Source organism: Podarcis gaigeae (assembly GCF_964106915.1).
Source record: "Podarcis gaigeae genome assembly, chromosome: 1".
NCBI classification, from domain to species: Eukaryota; Metazoa; Chordata; class Lepidosauria; order Squamata; family Lacertidae; genus Podarcis; species Podarcis gaigeae.
Genome location: NC_139678.1, coordinates 78,516,307 through 78,540,156, shown reverse-complemented (window position 1 = coordinate 78,540,156; position 23,850 = coordinate 78,516,307). Strand labels below are relative to the sequence as shown.

At 41.1% G+C, this 23,850-nt stretch overlaps 1 protein-coding gene across 2 annotated transcripts in view; it reads right to left on the bottom strand.

The window, feature by feature from the left end:
- LRP5 (LDL receptor related protein 5) overlaps positions 1-23,850 on the bottom strand; it is a 117,169-nt gene that overhangs the window by 45,209 nt on the left and 48,110 nt on the right. For both annotated transcript variants that reach the window (XR_014568127.1, XM_083756101.1), the window contains exons 5-7: positions 23,124-23,255; positions 9,006-9,402; positions 8,377-8,548 (exon numbers count right to left, since the gene is read on the bottom strand). Coding sequence is in view for 1 of the 2 variants with exons in the window: in XM_083756101.1 (XP_083612227.1) it covers positions 8,377-8,548; positions 9,006-9,402; positions 23,124-23,255 (701 nt within the window). In the remaining variant the exon portion in view is untranslated. The remainder of the gene's footprint in view (positions 1-8,376; positions 8,549-9,005; positions 9,403-23,123; positions 23,256-23,850) is intronic.

The following is a 23,850-nucleotide window of genomic DNA, read 5'->3' as shown; positions in this document are numbered from 1 at the left end:
GTCAATAGCGTAGGGGCTATAACACTTTTGGAAGAGATTAAAACACGTGCAATATACTTTTATCTTACAGCATTTCACTAATATATTTATGAGTGTTAAGAATTCAGCATGGAAATTTGGATGTTAGCACAAGGAAATCTTTCATAATGACTTCACAATAGCAATTAAATGCTTGAACTTCAAAATGCAAGTCATAGTCCTAAACAGCAATATACTGGAAGGCTGAACAAGCGAACAAAGCAGTGAGAATTAGATCCAAAGATAGTGATTAGTGCTGAAATGAAATAATGAGTACTTAGGCAGACTTGGGGTAAGAAAATTTGCATGCCAGTTCTTATGCAGCTAGACTTCCTTTGTAAATCTCCATCTTTGGTTTTCACCAAGTGACAGACAATTACTAGAGGACCTGGTAATGGGAACTATTCTAACAGTAGCAGTCGTGACACTGGCTGTAATCTTGCATGCATTTAGTCCGATTAAATCCCATTAATTTTCAAGGTTACACAAGGATGTGTGTATCATTGCAGCTAAACTCATAGTCCGTCATCCTCTAAAATATTACAATTCGATGCAATTAGGAAACAAGTCCAGTCAACAAGGTCAGTTCAAAATCCAAGCAGCATCACAGCTGTATAATCCTCTAACATGCTGAAACTATTTGTCAGTACCTAAACATGCTTAAACCAGTTTTATACATTATATATATATATGCAGAAGTTAGCATTAGATAACAACCAATCAATGGTAGCATATTTTAAAAGTTCAGAAATTTCACCAATAGAAAATTTTCTAGTTATACGTAGGACCTCAATCAACATTTAAGCAACCATGTTATGATGTTGTATTATAAGGAAATTAAACATCTCCAGAAGAGATTTAAAAAGGCAAATGGCCATTACGGGGGGGAGGGGGGAATCTAGCCACTGTAAACAGAATGAACAACTGAATGGAAAATTTACATGTATGAATGGATGATAGACGACATTTTCAAAAAAAAAACCACCTTGTAAAATTGTGGTAAATGATGAACAAAGTCCGCAGAGACAAAGCAAGATGAAAACTGACAATGGATTCAACGTCTTCAATAGTTCTCAACAGGCTCCCAAGGGAAAGTTAGAAAGGGAAAAGGCAGCAGGGCTACCTATAGGAGCTGCCATGCAAAAGGGCAGCAGGGGGCCACCTTAGGTGAAGGAAGTCTTACAATAAAAGGTGACAAGCAAAACATATGGAGCATTACACTGAAATCAGCATGCAGACATACGAACGACTGCAATCATAAAAGCCAAGAGGCAACCAATATTAAGTGGAAAGACATGGGGCATTATATTGTTTGCCTATGCCAATGTTCAACTGGGGTGTGTGTGTTAAAAACAACTTAAGCCACCTAGAGGTTTCTTATGGTTCAGCCACATGAGTAATCAATCATCTTTAAGTTTAACTATTTTCCGTCATTTCCTCATGCAAGCTGAAGTATGGCCATTTCCCAGTTCTAGATTAATTCAGTATACAAAATTAAGACAGGCCTCAAATAATTGTTTCCTATTGCTTTTTATTCAAAAATAAGGCTGAAGTTTAAATATAATAGGTAGTTTTCAATAGGTTAATGCTGTAAGCTTTCATAATAAGAAATGCCTCTTAACTAAAAAACCAAGACCAGGATGCAAATGTATCCTCGGTAAATTTGCATATACAATCACAGAAAGAAATGAAAAGATACCTAGAAGCTAAAACAAAATGACTTAACAGGGAGGTGATTTAAATTCCATATGTTAATTTTGCAGAAAGCTTCCAACTTAGGTGTGAATTCCTCTTCTCACAACTCAAACAATTGTGGTGTAAGACAGTTTTTAAAATTGCCTGCTCAGGCGGATGATTTATTGACCACTTTCACCACTTTCACGCTTGTAGCCCCATCAAAGCCAGTAGAACTATACCAGTCAATGAGCAACTCCCCTCCCGGCATCTCCTGGTTTCTTTAGAAAAACCTAAAAGGGGAGGAGAAAGTGCTCTGAAACTGCATTTGCATAAGTGCACAACACAGGGGATTTCTGAGCATTCATATCGGCCAAATCAACCAAACAAATTGCCTGAAGAACTGCAACAGTAAGCTATTGGAGTTCTTATGTCGGCAACTTCAGAAGTCCATCGGGAGAATAAAATCTTTTATAATAATAATAATAAAAATCAATCACGATTCTTGTTCTGTCTCTCAAAACCTGGGAAAAAAACCTGTGCACCACTAATTTAGCCTTCTTACTAAAAAATGAATACAAGATAAAAAGGAGCCGACAGCTGGAAGTGAGCCAATAGAAAGCTTTCAGCAGCAAAATGCAAAGAGAACTGTTTGTTCTGTATTCAGAATTTTACATGGAACTCCACAGATGAGATGGCATATCTGGCTACAGGTCCAAGAATACACATTTATTACACAGAGAATGCTGTTGTTAAAAATAAATTGGAGATTAATGCCTTCTAACCAGAAGTGCACGAAGAAGAATTCCTGAGCAATTCAATTCCCACAAGGAAAGAACAAAGTTTTCTTTCAAAAGTCACCTTTTATTGGGAAGGGTGCTCCTTTACAGGGAGCCCCAAGTTGAGAAATAGACAGCTCCTGGCTTTCTATTTATAGTCATTCAGGCAGTGAATAGTTTCATTCCAAATGCCACAAGGCATACATGCAACCTTTTATTCCAGGGGCCTGATTTGTGTTTCATTTCATAAAGTCCAGGGCTAGGAAGACAAAAAGAATTTTTAACAAGTGTGCAACAGAAACTTGGGAAGGGTGTGTGTGTGTTCAGCTTCTTTATTAGACTAAACTAGATTCTCAGACGCTGGTATGAGGGGCTGGGGGTTGGGGGGGGGGACCAGAACTCAGAAACTTTCCTATATAGTTTTGCTTTTTTAAAGAAATGTAGCTCTAGAACTGCATGGGCTTTTTTTGCTCATTAACCATGAATACTAGTGCCCTGCAATTTAAGCAAATGGGGGGGGGGAGAGAGAGGGGGGTGACACAAGGAAAAGGAACAGAGGGGTGCAAGCATTTCAATTAGCTGGCTTTGAAGGACCCTTCTGAATGAGAAAGACAGAACACGCTTGTCAAATGCAAGTTCAAGTGAAAGGCACTTCTGCCAATGAAGTGCGCAGATGGCTGTGGGGGTTCCGCTAAACCTTCGCTGGGCCCCCATTATGTCTTCATTGCTCACAAAAAAAGGCAAGGGTCACCTACAGTTTAGAATAAGTTAGCTTCCTTTCCCACAGGATGACTCGAGTCAAAGTGGTGAGGAAAGTCTTCCCTGTTTGAGTGACTGCTGTCTCATCAAGGCACTAAACACTTATATAAAAAAGCTGAAGAAATGCATTTTTTTAAAAAAATCTTCCCACCACTGCAGATACCAGATAGATGGAATCTGGCTCAGCATTTCTATTAAGGGGGGATGCAGAGGGATTCTGGTCAGCTAACACTATTTTCAGGATGTTGTTCAGCAGCCTTCTCCCTCCATAGGTTCATAGAACACAGAGTTCAAAACCATGTACAACTTGGAATAAGTGGACATTCAATTTCTATTACATATTTGGCCATAGGAAAGAGCATGACACCTTAGCTCAAGATTGGGGGGGGCTGTGTGTGTGTGTGTGTGTGTGTGTGTGTGTGTGAGAGAGAGAGAGAGAGAGAGAGAGAGAGAGAGAGAGACAGAATATTGTATAAGCCAACTCCGTCCTGCAAACTTCTGAAAAGAAAAGCATGTTCTGTATGTGTTGATAAATTATAATGGAAATAAAGTTGAAAAATCATCACAGGAATCTTACACCAGTACAATCCATAAGTTTCCCTGCAACTGATCACAGGGCAGAAATGAATGACAAGTAATTATATGGCTGCATGCAAAATTACATTCTTTTGAATACCATTTGAACCAATTCCCACTGTAGTGAGAGTGCAGCACTTTTTTTGGGGGGGGGGGTAAGCGTATGATTCATGTTAGGACGGTATGAATTGACCTATAAACTGATAAGACTTCTCCTGTTCAGTTTAGTTATCGGCAAAGAGCAGCTAGAGTCTGTTTGTTCCAGACTGGTCCTGAGCCACTCTCATTACTACTTCTGCTAAGATTAAAAGCTGCATCGCCACTGCTGTGCTGCCACCACCCCAGTTGCATGCAGGGCAGACATTACTTGTTGCTTCAAATGCTATTGCCTTGGATCCAAAGTTAATGAAAATCACAGAAGGAAAGTTTTTCATCTCCTTGCTTCCACTGCAGCCACCTGTGGCCATAAAAAAAGCCTTATCGGGGTTGTGAGGGCAACTCCTGAGCAATGTGGGATGGGGTGCAGGGGAGAGCAAGAGAAAGGAAATCTGTGAACTTCCTTAACAACTCACATTAGGATCCAAGCCATTGTCTTAATGGTGGGCAGGGCAGCAGATGTTTGCTGCTGCTTGTTGCTATTGGTTGCCCAGGCCAATGGTACTTATGATCAAAATCTAGAAGATCAGGAGATCCTCCAGAGAAGCACACGATATGACATAGGAGCCACAGCTGAAAGGAGAGCATTGGAGACAAGCATCCCATGCAAGTTTATGTTGTGAATAATCTTGAGGGAGTTATTTTGGACTGGAGAAGATGGTGTAAAAGTAAAAGGAAACAAAATAAAATGTACAGAAATAAATAATATGGTCAGAGCTTCTGCACACAAAAGTGATGTTGGGAGCCAAGTACTGTAATGGCTATGCCTTGGGTTTCTTTTTTAGAAGAATAAGGCATGGGCAAATTGTATAGGAAGTGGTTGAAAGTTAGCATTCTCTTTCACCCACCGGAAGTAAACTATTAGTTGTTATCCAAGTTTCAGATTTGTGTGTAGTTATACTGTTGCAGTCGACAGTGGCCCTTTAGTTGTTTCCTCGGGGTCAGTCAACTCGGTAGGGCTCATAGTGATCAATGCCTATTTCTCCTTCAACTGTGGGAAGGCAGTTGCTTTACTTCTGACACAGCCTTCTCAGTGGTCAAAGGTCAGATTCCTCCTATTCAGAGCTCCCAATGGTTTCCTCCTCCCTGTCCCATTTTTTGAAATAAAAGTTCATTTTGGCATCGAATTAAGAAAGCACAATTAATTTTAAGCACAAGTCTGCAACTTTTCTTTAACTTTAAAAAAGCTTGACTAACTATGAATAGTATTGCGAGAACTAAAGTGATTTCTTCCAAAGCAAAAATAGAAAAGTTTCGGCAAATGAAAAAGATCACATTAGAATTTCAAGACAAAAGAATCCCTACTCACATTCACTCTTCTTGCTAATACTGTGGCCCCCTGTGTTTTGCATTGTGGCAAGGCAAATTTGGGTACTGAAAGGGGGAGGGATACGAGCTGTGCTAATTTGCCCTGCAACTAATATTCTGAATCAGATTTTGATTGTCTTTCCTTTCTTTCTTTTTTTACCAGTTTTTTTTTATCATTAGCACTTCTACAAGAATATAATTACATTTTAATGAATAGATGCTAGGATGAATTCAAAAATTCTGGATTAATCTACATTCATTTATGGATGAAAAGACAACAATCAGTTAACAAGAAGTTTCTGCTACCTTTTATGGGGGGAAACTTTTCTTGCCCTGACCTAGATTGAGGTCATTATTTCAAATATCACATATCATACAGTAGAAATATCCTGGGGAAAGATTGTTTTCTAGACAGATAAACACTCTGAAAGCCTTTTCTGATCACTGAGGTACAGGCTAGGCATTATTTATCCTTAGTTTACAGAAATATTTTCACATTTTATCATCTGTGACCAGAGAGCAAAGCCAGGATGAATTGGGTTAATAAGAGTTACCGAGTGGACTTTGGTGGGTTGGTAGATGGAGGGGACAGAAGAGCGGTCTGACACTAATGACCCGGGTGTCACGCTTCAGAGAGACTTCTTAGCATAACACAATGTTTCAGAATGTCTAGGCATAAAGTCTGACTCCTTCAGGAGAAAGTAACTGCAAAACCTTTAAAATGATAAATGAGGCGGTGGAGAGAGATACAACCCCACATTGGATAATTCCCTGTGTTGCATTTCATCCCTAACTATAGCTTCAAAAATATTTAAATTAGAAGCATGTCTAAAAATAGGGAAATAGTTCAGATTTTTGTAATTATGCCTCAGGGTCATTAAGCAAATCCTGAAGAGATAATACCAAACCACAAAATTGGTTTTTAAAGAGAATTAGGAACTTCCACACGTGGATGCCAGTGGCTCTTTGCTTCACTCTCTGCTGGAACCTTGTAATCCGTATTAATCTACTGTTCGTTCAAGGAAAGTTAACTTTTTTCCCAATGAAGTCCTAAATTTGCTTTCAATTCTTTTATGTTCCTTAACTCTGCAGCAGCCGATTCTGTAGAGTCAATATACATTATTTCCACATAAACTATGTGAAATCTGCTGTATTTCTCATCTTTCTTCACTTCCCCCCCCCCCCACTCCTTACCCTTTTGCACATGCTGCCAAACTAACTTAGCAAAAAGTTTTAAAAGCTGGGAACAATGCTACCACAGGGTGCCAAATTTGCAGTGAAAGCCCCAAAGGCTGTTGTCACGCAAAGTTTGACAGGCCTTGCCAAATGGTTTCTTCAGGATATAAACTGCTTGTGAAGTGACTGAGTCCTTTGTATTTACAGCTGAATGCTGCAGATGGGAAGGTCTCTGCCAAGAAAGAGTAACTGCTGTTTTTGCCATGTGAAGGTTTAACACACATAAATAAGGAGCACACTCACTCCTAACGTGCACGGCAATGTTTAGCTGCTTTAGGAGCGGGGATGGGGGTGGGCCTTCCACCTCAAGGAACTGGGTAGGTAAAAAGAGTTTTATTTTCTGAAAGTAACATAGTGTTGGAGAAGCATCATGATATGCAATGGAATTAACAAAACTACCAACTGAGCATCCTTGTCTATAGATTAAACTGGGCAACTCTCCCCCTCCCCCCAAAAAAAACTTAATATAACCCCCCCACACACACACCTGAAGGCCCAGGACCTGTTTTGCGGAAGGTCCTTGACCAAAGATTTATTTAGTACCCTGTAGTACTCTAAATATCGGGAGCATTTAAATTCAAATATAAGAAACTACAATCATCTCTTTACTCTATTCCAGGAGAAGGAGTCCTATGAATAAGAAACAGATTAACAAGGACACCTCTTTACAAGTTCCAATATCCAGTGAATAAATAGTATAAATAGTATGCATTATTTACACAGCACCAAAAGTAGGTGCTTTATCATCATTGTGCTGGGTTGGGGCAATTTCTAAAGATTTGAGAAATCGGGGCCAATCCCCTCGGGGAGAAGCATATTTCAATGGAAGGGCACATGCATTTCAATGCAGAAGAGACAGTTCTGGACTACACAGGCCACTGATCTGACACAGTTTAAAGCAGCTTCATATCAATGAGGCACTCAAATCTCATTCTCTCATCATCTTTTAAACTCAAAAACCCACTTACAAAAAGAAACGTGATGTGTCTCATTTAGGAAGCAGACTAGTAGAGCAAAGTATGTGAGCGACTAACTGTTTCTCACCTTCAAACCTCTAACTCAAAGCAAATAAAGCCAAAACTCATGAGTGAGAAACCAGAATTTTGGAACTATCAGACCTTGCCTCATAAGCATGTAAATAGAAACATTAGCACACTTTTTCCTGCTGTTAAGTTATTCCCTTAATGTCCTAATCTGTTTTTCCTTTACACTCTCCTAAAAGGCATTTAGTATTAGGTGTTTGGACAGAGGGGAAAGTCCTCTGAACACCATATAGAGATGTTCAAGCATTCCTACAGCTGGCTTGGCAGCTATGTATTAGAAGACATATTTTATTGAACTTATTTACATCTACTATTGCATAAAGTTAGGAAGTCTTGAAGTTACACAAAACCCTTCCATCCATCTGTATGAGGACAGCTAAACGAACTACCGTACATGTGCAGAACAAAACAAAACAAGGCAACTCTGCTGAAACATCTCAAACAGAACAACATTTGCTTAAAAAACCTTTCTCCAAGTTTCGGCGCATTCAAGAATGAGCCAAAGACTCAGTTAAGTAAGTTTTACAATAACAGTTTAGTTCCAATTGCTCTTCTGATTCCTGGGTCAGGGTCTATTAAAATTAATTCAGTTGCAACAATATAGTCACAGATCTCTATTGCATCCACACCTTAACTCCCATTTATAGAACTCTGTAGTGCTTGGAAATTCAACCAGTTCAGAAACTATTTGTGGTAAAAATAGAACATTTCCAAGAAAACAAAGATAAGCCAATGCGGCAATATGAGTAATACTCATAGTTCATAGTAGCTCAAGAGAGTTAGTTCTTATCAAAGCTGTCTGAAAAAATGTAATTTTTCTAATTTACCTCAATTTTGTCAGTCTTCGCATCTCCCCAGTAAAGTTTATTTTCTTCAAGATCCAACGCCAAACCATTAGGCCACCCTAATGATGTATTCACCAGAACTTTCCTCTCAGAACCATCTAAATAAGCAGACTCAATCTTCGGATTTTCACCCCAGTCTGTCCAATACATATAGCTGTTGGGAACAAATAATAGGCTGTTTTACACATGCCTCCTCCTTACACACAAATATTTGATGAAAATATACTACTGCAATTTCAAGTTGTGACATTTGCTGAGAAACTTTAATTAGTAGTAGAATCTGTAATTAGCAGTCTGTGTATCCCCAGAGCTCACAGGATTCATAAGTTGTCATTTTAAATAAAGGAGGAGATACAAAATCCCACTCAAGAAATCATGAAGGCTCTCACTACAACACAGGATTTGATGCTTGGCTATCCTAAATAGATAGTAATGAAGCGTATGGATTGGAAGAATGGCAGTGAATTCAGCAGAGACTAGCACCACCAATACAATATATCCTGCACTCTCAGAATATACAACATTTAAATACCTTCTTTCACAAGCCTAGAAAAGAAAAGCAGAGCCATCTCTTCGTTTTGTATCAATGATCAAAGATATGCAACACTCACCCCATCACAGGATTAAGCACTATTGCTCTAGGTTCATCTAGGTTTTCTGATATAATGATCTTCCTCGATGTCCCATTCAGCCGCGTAACTTCAATGCGATCGGTACCAGTGTCGGTCCAGTACAAGTTTCTAGCCACCCAGTCTACAGCTATGCCATCAGGGTGATTTACTTCTGTCGTCACAAGGGTTTGGGCTCCTGACCCATCGAGAAAAGCCCGACGAATGGCTCTGACATCATCATCAGTCCAGTATATATAACCCTCCACAGGATCATAGTCTATCGCAATAGCATGCCTGATATTATCTATTTGCAAAATGATGTCGGTGAAATCTGGCATGTCCAAGGAAATTCTTCGTAAATCTGTTCTTCTGGCAAGCAAAAGCACTTCTTCAGCACCTGGGAAAAGGAAGAGAATCACCAGTAAATAACCAGTAATTTCCATTATTTAAGTTTCATTTACTATTTAGAAAGCAATGCTGTAGAAGTTATGGAAAATGAAGACTGATAAGTGTGGTCAAATTTTGTTCTGGCACTATGTGGCATAATAGTGAACCTGGGCTGCTCATCTCCTCAACTGATTTGAAGTACGGAGATGAGACTGTAGTGTCTGAACCCTAACACACATCTTCACCATTCCTATACTAGTAAAAGGGAAGCAAAGCCAAAGTACAACACTGAAAAATGCAAGAAGGTGGTGATGAAGGAGCAACACTTGGGAGATTCCTTCTCTGATGAGGGCAACAGAAAATTCTGATACTCCTAATACATTCCCCCAAACATAACTTTATGAAGCCACTCTTCGCATTTTTAAAAATATAGTTCTCTATATACTTGAAAATACTTGTAGCAAACGAAATAAACCCAAAATACAAAATGCCCCTTATGCTAAGAGAACTTTAAGACTTCTGCTGAGGTCATTTGTTGGATAGGTGTGCTGCGTATGGATGCTACATACAATACTATGCCTCTAGGAAACAGCTATTGGCTGAGTTGACAAGTTTTGTGGGATATGATGTCTAGACATTTTCCCGTAGCAAATATGCTAGCAAATGAAATCATATCCTACTCTTATGAACCTTTTTTTAAAAACGTTTATATGAAAATTCAGTATGTTTTTCCTTTTGCAATGGAATAAAATGACATTTGAGACATAACTGGGTTGTCTTCCTTTTTTCAATGTTAAAATATTACCCTTTGGGTACTTTAAAAATATTTTGCTCAACATTTGTAATACAAAAAATCATCTACTTGTTTGTCTAGTTTCCACTGCACCTCTTGCCACCATTATATCTCCTCCCCCAAAGGTGGACACTGGACTTTCAAATTTCAGCAGGACCTTGTGCAAGGCCAAAATTCCTCCCCTCTTATCTTCTGTTCTGCTCAATTTACTATGCCACAGTTGTGGCGCCCTCTGGGCCCAGTGCAGTAGAACCGGTTGTGCTGCTCTAAATCCATCCTTGCTTCTACCTTCCATCAAACATAACCCATCTGCCTGGAAATAGAAATCCCTCCAAGTGAGCTGTTTTCTCGCTTGGGCAGATGCTGCTCTAAGCCACAGAGGAAGGCACCATTTGGAGGATACCTCTCTGCAATACCCTGTGCCCTTTGCTCTGGGGCAGGAAGGAGAGAGACAGTGCTAGACAGCAAGTAGCACAAGGAAAGCAGGAAATGGACAAACAGCCACTACTTTCTCCATGTGGCCAGGACATTCTATTCCTAGTTGTCTGAAGCTGGCATCCATGTGCTAGCCTCATCCTTTAGAGAGAGGTCCGGAGGGTGGCAACATGAGAGGTGGCCTTCTCTGCAGTGGCTCCCCATCTGTGGAATGCTCTCCCCAGGGAAGTTCGCCTGCCGCCTTCATTATACACCTTTAGGCGCCTGGCAAAAATGTTCCTTTTTAACCAGGCCTTTGGTTGACCTGATCAACATCCAATGCCCTTTTGAAATGTGGCTCTTTGGGAGCGGGGTATTATTGGGTTATTGCTTTTATTGTTATTTTATATATTATGACCTTTTTATGTGAACCGCCCTGAGACCTCCAGGTATAGAGCGGTATAATAATAATAATAATAATAATAATAATAATAATAATAATAATTGGGGGCAGACCTTGGGGTTTTTGTATGCTTAGCACAGACCCATACCTTGTCTATGAAAATTTCTGAAAGTGTGTAGGATTATCCCCACCTGTTTGTACTGTTAAGATTTTGTACATATTACAACACAATTATGTTGTAGTTTTATTTTCCTCTGCAGAAACATGTGAACTACCGTATTTTCGCTCTATAGGGCGCACCGGACCATAGGGCACACCTAGTTTTTTGGGGGGGAAATAAAGAAAAAAAAATCTGAAGGCTTGCGGATAGCTTCCTGAAGCCTGGAGAACGTGAGGGGTTGGTGCGCACCCTTCATTTTTGGAGGGGGAAAAGTGCGTCCTATAGAGCGAAAAATACGGCATCTAGATAGTTAGTGGAATATAAGTTGAAGAAAACAGAAACTTTTTACAAAAATAACACTTGAATTTGTAATACATTCCACATCTTTCAACTGCTTTTTACTCTGTGATTTGGACAAAACTGGGGTGCCAGTCGCAGAGAGGATTCAGACACCAAGGTCTTCGCAAGCTTGCCGCCTTGGGATGTTCCTGGATCTGATGATGAACCTGGATTATCAGGTTGCAACAGTGCTCAGGAATGCCTTTTTCTGAACTCTAACGAGTTAGGAGGTTGCAGCACTTTTCTCCAGACTCACACCTCATAATCATCCATGCTTTTGTAACCGTACAGCCAAAAAAGTGGGCTGTTCAAGGGCAAGGAAATGGAGGGTGGGGAAGTAGAAAGGCCTGTGTGGCAGGGAATGGGAAGCACAAAACTGGAATCTCCTTCCCCACATGGTCATTTGTATCCTGCCTCAGTAGCCCCTGATAGATTCTAAGCTAAGGAGACACAGCAAATAATGCAAGCCTAATTACTGGGCTAAGAAATGTATACAGCACTCTGAATAATGCAGTGCAGGGATGGGTAATTTATAGCACACATACCAGATGCAGGCTGCCAAGTCCCTTTTACAGCTTGTGGGCTGGCGGGAGCCGTGGCTGTGTGCAGCGTCTGAAATATCCCCCCGCAGGGTATGGCAGCTGACTGTGGCATTGCCACCTAAGCTCTGCAAAGTTATGTATAATCTCATAACTTTGAGAAAAGTCCAGGTGGCTCAACCAAACTGACAACAGGCACCACTGTTGCCATGACAGAGAGACATCAAGGCCTCAGAATGGGAAACAAAACTGCCCTGAAAGGCCTAATGGAAAACTGAAAAATAGCCTCTCTATAAAACAAGTTATATAATGACATGCCTCATGCTGAAGCTTCAAAGAATCTGTGAAGCGTGCAAACACACACACACCCCTTGCAAGAAATAGTATGGAGGGAATATTTATTCAAAAGCAAGAACTAAATGCAAGAATGTATGGATATCTGTTTACATTCACAGTGGACCAGACAGGTGGTGCTTAATTTAATGGATAAGAGTAAACAGAATCATCATTGCCAGACTGGCTCAACTGAAGAACTAGAAAGGGTAAACCACATGTTAATATATACAGACATCAATGTGCAGACAGGAATGGAACAGCTCAGAGCTTTTGCAAAGCCCCTTTGGATGAAACTGATTATCTGGTCCCATTTTGGTTTGGATTCAAGCCTGGGTACTGCACCAAAGCCACCTTGGTTGCCGGGATGGATGACCTCTGTAGAGAAAGACACATGGAGTGTGCAACCTTCTCATCTTTCCTTTACCTCCTGCCAGCATTTGATACCATCTACCATGATATTTTACTGCATTGACTTTGTGGGTTAGATGGAGGAGACCTGTTAATTGGGCCCCCAAGCAGTTTAGGGCATTAAAGGCAAGTAACAGCACAACGCGGGTGGCGCTGTGGCCTAAACCACAGAGCCTAGGGCTTGCCGATCAGAAGGTCAGTGGTTTGAATCCCTGCGATGGGGTGAGTTCCTGTTGCTTCTGCTCCTGCCAACCTACCACTTCAAAAGCACATTAAAGTGCAAGTAGATAAATAGGTACTGCTCCGCTGGGAAGGTAAAGGACATTTCCGTGTGCTGCTTTGGTTCATTAGAAGCGGCTTAGTCATGCTGGCCACATGACCCGGAAGCTGTACACTGGCTCCCTTGGCCAGTAAAGTGAGGTGAGCGCCGCAACCCCAGAGTCGTTCATGACTGGACCGAATGGTCAGGGGTCCCTTTACCTTTACCTAACAGCACCTTGTACTGGTGCTGCAGGTAGAAGAATTCTGCCCCTACCTGCCCTGTCTGCTCCACCTCATAGCACATCTGCCAGGCCTTTTCCATTTAACTCCCCCCCCCATGCCTTTTTATAAAGCTTCTGGATGAGGTAACTACTGACTGGTGAGCTTGACATTGACACCAGGGAAGGCCTTGAACAGATAATTCAACAGTCAGTCTGTTAGCATTTAGAAAAGGATGCTATGATTACTAAGACCCAGCATAGATTTCTCAGAAATAAGTCATGCCAGACCAAACTGATTTCTTTTTTTGATGGAATTACAAACTTGGTGGATCAGGGAAATCCTGTGGACATAGAATCATAGAGTTGGAAGAGACCACAAGGGCCATCGAGTCCAACCCCCTGCCAAGCAGGATACATAGTGTATCTTGATTTCAGTAAGGCTTTTGACAAAGTCCCCATGATTTTTTTGTGAGGAAGCTGGTAAAATGTGGGTTGAATGAAATAACTGTTAGGTGGATTTGTAGTTGGTTGACTGACCGAACCCAAAGTGTACTCATTAATGGTTCCTCATCATCCTGGGGGAAAGTGACAAGAGGGGTGCTGCAGGGTTCTGTCCTGGGCCCGTTGTTGTTTAACATATTTATAAATGACTTGGACAAAGGAATTGAGGGATGCTCAGCAGATTTGCAGATGACACCAAACTGGGAGGGGTAGCTAATGCCACAGAAGAGAGAAACAGAATTCAAAATGACCTTAACAGGTTGCAGAACTGGGCACAAGCTAACAAAATGAATGTCAATAGGGACAAATGTAAGGTTCTGCACTTAGGCAGGAAGAACCAGATGCGCAAATATAGGTTGGGGGACACCTGGCTTACTAGCAGTACATGTGAAAAGGATCTAGGGGTCTTGGTGGACCACAAGCTTAACATGAGTCAACAGTGTGATGCAGCAGCAAAAAAAGCTAATGCTATTCTAGGCTTCATTAACAGAAGTATAGTGTCACCTTGGGCCAGTCATTGCATCTCAGCCTACCCTACCTCACAGGGTTGTTGTGGGGATTAAATGAGGAGGGAGAAAAGTATGCATGGTTCCCTCAGCTCCTTGGGAAAAAGTGGGATATAAATGCAATGAATGACTGAATGACTTAATATTTAGGGTATCTGCAATTATTGGAAGAAGGAAAAAAGAGGGGTGAGTGTGCACATACAGCCTAATGGCCCTTTCCAATGCAGAGAAACATGCATGTACACGCACACATCCCACCTCTACACAATTTCTCCAGCTTCCTTCCCACCATGAAGATAGCCGCACACATTTTCAAGGAAGCCACCTCGTGCCAATTTCTTATTTATGGAAACACCCTCCGGGCTCCTTTTTACATCTTCACAACTGTTACTGCACATATATGTTGACACCAACACAGACACATGCTCAGACGTACTCTATTCCTTATCAAGATGCCCAACTGGAGTCCAACGCAGTTTGGAGTCCAGGGTGCGACTGCTTCCATAGGAAGTGATATGAAATCCGTACAGCACTTATGTACCTACAGTGCTGGATTCAAAGCAACAGTGCCTAACCAGAAATACCAACCATTCCCCTAGAAAAACTAAAGCAGCGCAAGAACCCTCTCAAACTGCTGTTGTGGTGGTAACTCTAGGGAAAGCAGCTGGAGTACACAAACTGAAGTTTCCAACAACATGCTTAGCTACAAATACCAGATAGTACATGGTAGCCAAGTTTCCCCCGGTGTTGTTTAAAAGCCTATAAAATGCTAAGAACCTGAAGGGTTGGCTTGCATGTGTTGTTGTTGTTGTTTTAATTAATGACATAATAACTTCTGGTTCAGAGGAGACAAACAGAGGTAGGACACACTGTTCCAAAAAGTCATTTAGTGGCCACTACCAGACAATACCAATTTGCACGGTGACATTGGAAATGGAGTTTTCTACATCTTATATGGTTTACCAAGATTCTAAATGAAATTCAGAGTAATTAAGGCTCGTCGTGTAAAGGAACTGTGTGGTGTCTCTGCAACTTCCAACGTGGTTCGGGCAGCAAAGAGAGTGCTGTTTGTGAAATATTTTATTTGGGGTGGGGTGCAACCAGGACACTTTTCTTCTTCAAATTTACACTTTCTGGACTATCACCCAACTCACTTCTAACCTGTTGTGCTGCACACAGACTTTGAAGGATTACCAATGCTGAGTAATTTTTAAATGCTTAAAAAAAAAAAGCAACGCAAAATACAAACTGAAGCACATTTCTGAAACACAGAGCACATTCAACACAGGATACAAAACGCAGAAAGACAGAGGGTGACACAGGGGCACTAATCCTCAATTTAACCCGGGAAGAAGTACTCATCTGGGGCCTGACTCATCCTGAACTCAGACAGCTGGGCCTAGCTGCTGTTGCTCTGACCTCTGTTCTCCAAGACAGCAAAGGCTGGATTCATGCTGCCTCCAACCAAGGTGAGCCAAGGAATAAACTCTGCTTCCTTCATTGAGCAAGATTTAAAATAATAAAAAAATTCCATGCAATATAAAACAGACCAGAAAATGAATGCGTTTCTAAAATTAAGTGCATTCAACTTTCTCCAAATGAATTTCAAAGAAATTGTCATTTAACTTACCTTTCAAAGAATAAAAAAAATCTTAAATACAGTGGTACCTCGGGTTAAGTACTTAATTCGTTCCAGAGGTCTGTTCTTAACCTGAAACTGTTCTTAACCTGAAGCACCACTTTAACTAATGGGGCCTCCCGCTGCCACCACGCTGCCAGAGCATGATTTCTGTTCTCATCCTGAAGCAAAGTTCTTAACCCGAGGTACTATTTCTGGGTTAGCGGAGTCTGTAACCTGAAGCATATGTAACCTGAAGCATATGTAACCCGAGGTACCACTGTACAATCATTATCTTATCTTATCTTATCTTATCTTATCATCTTATCTTATCATTTTCGAGAACTACAGTGTTGTGTCTCTGACTTCTCTCTCACTAATAATTCAATCACATATCCCCCATTTGCTGGTCTGTCCACACCACCACTTACAATGCCTTAATAGATCCCTAACCATGATTTGGCATTTAACATATTCCAAAAATTTCGCCTTTCATTTAAGTCAAAGGAAATGTCTGTTCATAGAGCTATGGCACTAGTGATCGTTGTGAAGAATTATACTGTGAAAATGCAAGCCTGAAATTAACATTACAAATCTAGTCAATTACAGGCAGAATTTTTTTTTTTTTTTGGGGGGGGGAGTTCACATTCCAAGTTAGCTAAGATTTTCTCACTGGCAATGGATTTTGAGACACCTGAAGGACAGCTAATCCAAACCCCATGTCTTAAGGTAAAATTAACTGCATATAAAATAGCTTATATCAAATCCAGATGCTTAAAAGTCTAAGTTCACCAGCTAATCTGGGTTGGTGCTGGAAAATTCCTTCCTGAGCCAAAACGGGGATCCAAAGCATTATTTAAGGCAATGCATATACTCTTACTGTTTTTAAAAGTCTAAGTCTACATCCGTCAACTATTTCCCAGACAAAAAAAACAGGGAAAGGAATGTCTATGTAACACCATATGACCCACTTAATTAGCAAGGAAAAAAATGCATAAATTCCTTATGCTTAAAAGAGGGAAACAAGAAACCTGAACTCTTCAGACTCAGCAGACTGAAGTTACAATTTTTGTTAAAGCAACCAACCTTCTCCTTCTACCACTTCCTCACTGTGCTACTAAATTGTCTTAACATTTTCTGTTTCCATTCCCAAAAATGTAACAGATCTTTTGTCAATCGATATGACAAAACTAACATCCATACAGGCCTAGACATTTTAATGAGCTGCATTTAGGAACACCTGCTCAGTGTAACTGAATTTGAAAGGAGAAACAAACCCACAAAACACAAGTGTTGGTCCATTTATCCTCCATCCCTGAGCGCTTCTCATTTTGTAGTTAATGAAAAACCATGCAGGAAGCAAGACAAGAGAGGGATGGTTTGTAAGTGAGATAGCAGTCCCTTTAATCCATTAGGTTTACATTTTAAAATATCCAAAGTAGGTGTCGCACTTTCAGAGATCGCCGCTTTGTGCCACTATTAAAAATTCATGTTTCAGCTCTGAAAATGGCAGCTGCATTCTATTTACAAAATTAACTCCAATCAGAGTTGACAGCAGCAAAGCAGCCCATCTCACCAGCTCAACAAGAGCTGTTTGTCATTCTCCCCTTGGCCCACTTCACATTTGACAAGTGACAAGACATTTATAATACAGTAACAAATGCTCCAATTTATTCACCCAACCTAAACAAATGTAGACAGCACTGGTTGCTGTTGCTAATCCATGCCAGAAAATGCCATGCTATTCCTTTCCCATTTGTCTGTCTACTAATCAGACTGGAACAATGCTCTCTTGTGGGTGCCTCGCTAACCCTTTTGCCTCTCTCCCTCCACTGCTAACTTTTTACAGGCCCCATTTTACTGGGAGTGACTTTGGGGGTGGGGGAGTAAAGATTAGCAAATTCAAAAAAACTGTCATTGGAAAATCGCACCTCCAATGAATACAGAACACATCCTAACTTTTATCAGAACCAAGCTGATTTTTAAATGCCATGCATAGATGAGCCACATATAGATCTGTTAGTTTCTGAAACAGATTAAGTTACCTGGCAAATTTCCTCTGCATATTATTGTGGGGAACGTTGTTCTATATCATGAGCAGGATATCATGTTTGTTACTATGATTTGCATTTTTGTGTTTTTATATTGTGAACTGCCCTGTGATCTTTGGGTAAAGGGCAGTGTAGAAATTTAATAAATAACAATTCACATACAGACTTGCACAGGGAGGGAATTAACAGGATCATTGTAGGTTGTTTTATTTTGCTCAAGTAAGGTGCATGGCAAATGCCTTGATTACAAGATCTAACAGGGGAATTAAATGCCAAGGTCTATCACAATCTGTGAAACACCCTTCCTCCTTACTAAGACATGGGGAAAATATGCGTATTCAACACTTACAGTCAGATAAAGAAACATCAGCTAATACAACTATTACAAACCCTTCCTTTAATAAGGAAAATTATTTATTACTACCTTGGCAGTGGTTTAAATATGATTCTAAATACCCGAGTTTAATATAAAACTTCCATGTCTTTTAGTGAATCCAGTCTTACCATTAAAAAAATGGGCAGGCCCTTTATAAACCAAATATTCAGTAATTATCAGCACAAGTCCCTCTAATTCTAAAAAGAGGTATATTGCATGTTTCCATTTTCTCCATTAGCCACTACAAGCTTGATGCAAGTTTTGATTCTTCTTGGATTTTTGTGTGGAAAAAAAAACAAACCAAACAAGCAAACTGCTTAGATGACAACTCATTAACAACCAGTTAAAATGCCCACAGCTTCCCTTTTGAGGAAGTGTGTAATAGCCCAGTTCAGACATTCCTATCTCAGTTTATTATGCCAAGATATGCCCAAACCTCCTGCTTCTACAGAGTCCTTTTGCTAGAGCTGCAATCACCAAGAAACCTGCAATTAATCAGAGTTTCCTGTTTTGTTCAAATCAGAAAACTATGGTTACCAGCTTCAGAACAAGCTAGGGTATTAAACTAACTTCAAACTGTAGTTTACTATCCTGACTTGTTCCAAAGCTGGCAACCAAAAATCAGAAGAAATGGAAAACTGTGGTTTATTAGAGACTGCTTGGTTTAAAAACAGTGAAGAGAAGATATAAGAGGCAGTGTGAGTGCATATCTCAACTTAATCAGCTGAGGTATGATTGCCTAAAATACAATAATGATGGCTGTGGCTCCAATACACTCTTCTCCTCCACCCTGCTGCTTATGAAATAACACTAGAAGATTTACCAAAGTTTTCAGCAACTATACCCTGTTTTCTCGTTTGCATTCTTAACTAGACAAAAAGTTATTTCTTCAAATAAATGGTATGTAAAGATAATCACTGCCTGCACCCAACGCAGCATCACATCAGCACAAGGATTTATGTTGGCATGATGGAACTTTCTTGACTCTCCTCCTGCTCACTGGCAGAGGAAGAGGAGTGCGGGGGGAGTGCACCGCCCCCGGCAGCGCGATTCTGGTGGGGTGCCATCGCAGCTCTCCCCCCACCTGTGCTGGACGCCACGCCCCCGCAGGCAGTGCACCAGCCCTGCCCCACCTGCTCTCTCCGCCCCACCCCCCCCCCCCGTGCTGGAGCATGAAGTTCCGCTATTGCTCCTGCCGTGTGTCCCTGAAATCTGTTTTGGGGGTTACCCCAATCCTCCAGCGTATATTTGAGGAGGGTGTAGGGAGGGAGAGGATAGGAGGGACTATGCTGTTGTGCAAGCGCAAATCCTTGTGTTGACGGAACACATTAGTCAGATACTACCCCATAAAATTGCCATGCAAATACATGGAAGCTGCATTTCAATTCTGTACCAGAAAATATCCCACAAGTTCTCTACTGCACTTTGATACAGCGTACAATGTTTTCTCTCATATGGCAAATATTAGCTTCAGGAGGAGATTTAAAACCAGAGGAAATGTGCAGGGCAAAGGATTAAAAAAAGGCACTCGCATAATGCCTCCATTCCAACTTTCTGGTCTGCTGAACTTAACATACATACATAACACACACACACACACACACACACACACACACACGTTAATTCCTGCAACATATTTAGTTGTACCCCTAAACAAAGAGGTGAAAGAGAGGGTGCTGAAGAAATGTATGTGCATAAATACATATTGAAAGGCTCTGATTCTTTAGGGAAGCCCACAGTGACCTGTGCAGGTTGTAGCAATGTGAGTTCAATTTGACATCCCGGTCATTTCTTCCCCTCTGAGTAACAGATTACTGCCAGCCTTTGGCCACCAAGGAGTTAATTAATAATAGCAGGAAAGCACGTGTGGACATGGCATAAGGCAGAGAGCCACAAAAGATGCAGAGCTTGGGAAAGAAATAATCCACAAAACTGAACCAAAAAGCCACATTCTTATGCAAAACCAGACTTCCTGTTCCCATCCCACTCCCCCTTCGCCCCACTGACAGAAAGCCTTTAAAAGAATGTCTGGCCCAACAACAGAAAGGTGCTAGCCATATAAATAGTCACTCATTTCTGTATCCTTTCAGCCAACCTTCTAAATGCCCACTGGGGCAGTTTCCCATTGCCAGAAACTCAAGGTCAATATGAAAGTTTTGAAGTGTTTGTCCTGAGCATTCAGGAACAGTTCCTAAAGCAATGAAAAGAGAGGTGCTTTTGGGGGGGATCCTTCTTACAATGCAGTGGAGAGCATGCCAGTAACACAACTGAAGCAGGAATGTGGGAACATGTCTTGCCTTTAGCAGACAGAAAATAAATTTGCAGCATTATATATATATGCCCCCACAAAACTAACTTATAGCAAAAATCACAGGGATAGGGAGAAAGGAGGAGAATTTAGTGGGCACTGACCACAATGCTACATCAAGATCTAGAAAGCTGTTCCTATGGGGATTGTTGCTGTTGTTAAACATTTCAATAATCAGGATTGTATCCAAGAAAGTTATTGCGCCTCCAGCAATGGGACTTCCTCTCCTCCCCCACCCCCAGCCCCCCAATCTGCACTGGAGCAACCCTGGATACTCTGCAGCAAATGCTGGAATCACCAGAGCGGGGTGGGGGGAGGTTCAGGGGGCACTCAAACTAAGGAGTGGGAGAGGAAATTCCATTGCGCAACAGACTGTGAGTGCAGTGACTTTGTTGGAAATAGCCCTCATGGTCCACAGCACAATAATTTTCACCAAGCAATGCATGTTGTGATACTTAGAATCATAGAACTGTGGAGTTGGAAGGGCACAAAATGGTTGTCTAGTCTAGTCCCCTGCGATGCAAGAATCACAGCTAATCTTCCCAGGCTTCCTGTGATTTGGGGGCAGGGTGTTATCCTGACATCCTGCAGTGCCAAAAGGAAAAGGCATATTATGTCAGAACCCCCTCTCCTCTCAACACACGAGGGAGGCTCCGAGGCTCCGCCTCTTTCCAGTTCTTCCTTTACTTAAGTCCTACACGGTTAGGCATTTGCTTTTGGTAGTGCAGTTCTCCCATTCACAATGTTCGAATTTCTCTCAGGAAAAATGGCTACTCGTCTATCACATGCACATATGAATGTGTTCCACTTTGTGCTGGTGCTGCTTCTGATGTGGTTGGGGGTCCCCCCCCCCAAGGTGGGGTTACTGCAAAACATTTACAGAAAATCGTCCATTTTGTTGCAATAAAGAAGGAGGAAGACACTTGTGTCAGGTCCAGAACAGCAAGATTTGCAACTAATGAGCCCCGTCAATGGAAGCCCGCACAGAGACTTTTGTTTGTTCAACAAGGCTTCTCCCCTCTGCCCACCTGCTCCCTGCAACTGGTTCAGGGATGGGGGTGGCAGCAGAACACCCTAGAACAGCATCCACGTGGAGGAGAGGGGACACTCGCTCTGACTGGCAGGCTGAATGACTGTAAATAATATGATGTTGAATTCTTCCTCTTATTTTTAAATACAATGGCAACACCAGCTAGGCCATTGATAATTCGCCTACTATTACGCACAAAATCCTCAACAGCCATGCTGCTAAAAAAATCCAAAATAATTCTCCGTGTGGACCATTCCCCTTTAACCTAATTGAAGCTTAACTAGGGTTGCCATATTTCAAACAGTGAAAATCTGGACAAGTTGTTGAGCTTTTTTCGCAAATTTAGAAAGAAAGAAAGAAAGAAAGAAAGAAAGAAAGAAAGAAAGAAAGAAAGATTGCCAAAAACAACACTGCCAACATGGGTTGCCATATGTTCAGATTTTCCCAAACATTTTAGCAATTTCCGCCCAGACACTGCTTCCAACTGCAGTATTCCGTATATGTCCAGGAAATTCCGGACAAATGGCAACCCTATCTTAACATTAAATCCAAAGCACTAGCCCTCACAATCCAAGATTCAGCAAATTTCCCTGGCACATTTCTCTCAAACATAACACACATCATTTCTGGTTTTCCAAAACTCGTGGACTTGGTCATTAAAGACCATATGCCAACATATCCTTATGGACACTTAACATATATTCTTCCATACTTTGATTCTAAAACCAGAAGTTCTAAAGCAGCCCTAAATTTGAGAGAAATACATAATTTTTGTAATGCATGAATGCTTTAACAAGGGAGTGCTCACAAATTAACATTCCAAAATGGTTGCTTGCATCCAATTTTTGTTCCCTACATACATAGGGAGGAGTTGTAAAAGAGATGGGGGTGGGGTGGGGAGAAGCAGCAACAATAGAGGAATGCATTCTTTGTGGACATACAAAATTCTCTTCTCATGCTTATAAAATTTGATGTGGTTATATATTTTACTTCTATTGCCTCCATACTTTAAGCTAACCTTGAATTCAGTTAATATGTAGGCATCTTCTATAGACTTGGGACTGAGCTCTTGCCAAGTGAATTAATTGCAACAGACAGACTTCAAATGCATACATAAAAGACCCTGTTAATGGGGAGGGAGGGAATAGCTTGGGATACAGAGAAGGAAGAGTAATACACACAGAGAAAACACTACTTAAATAACTTCTCTAAACTATACATCAGAAGTAGCTAATACAGCCCCTTTCATCTCCCATCAGTAAGTATGGCCCTGAACACTGGCCATACTTACTGTCTGAGGCTGGTGTGAGTTGTGGTCCAAAAACATGTGGATGGCACCATGTTGGCTACCCTTGTTGAAGACAAAAGAAGGAATTAACTTGTCCAAACCAACCTCAAAGTGTCTCAGTCTTCTGGTACTAGTCTAGAACTCTCTTGAGCAACAATTTCTCTGGCCACATTACTTACCCGCTTTGCAGGTCCTGCCATCTTCTTCAAGTTGGACTCCAGTGGGACAGTTACAGCTGTAAAAGGGGTCTCTTGGAGATAACAGGCACAAATGGGAGCAGCCCCCATTATTATCTTCACAGGGTGTATGAACTTAAGAAATCAGAAAAGAGAGAAGAGCATTTTACATTTTTCCAGAACGCTGAGGAGCTTCAATTCTCTGAGGTAAGCTAAAAATAAACATTTCTCCCCCAGAAGTACCATGTTCTTAACAATTCTGAACATAATTTAAATATATATACATGTGTGGGGGTTTTTTTGTATATTACATTTTGTAGAACACATCTTTCCTAAAGTTTAAGAAGAATGTGCAAGACAGGAATTTAATGCTACATAATGAGGCTTAGAAATATCTCTAGAGAAGCAATTCACACAGTGCATGTGTACACACTGACTTTGCCTGGGAAAACCCTTTTAGGTTGCCCGGCCACCTTCAAAATGTAGTTTAGAAACTAGGTACAAAAGTTGTTTAAAGGCAAAACTGTGGCTGGAATGCATGATGCAGCTTCCCTTTAAAGAAGACGCGAGCTCAGCAAATTACTCGTATGAGATCAGAAAGTAACTTGGGGATTCTGTGGAGCAACTCCTGAAAATGTTGTAGAAGCTGCTAGGAGCCGTGTAAGCCTGAGGAGAATGATCGCCTGCCACAGTCCCAGGACTGTTAAAGAGATTTCCTGTGGCAGCTTTA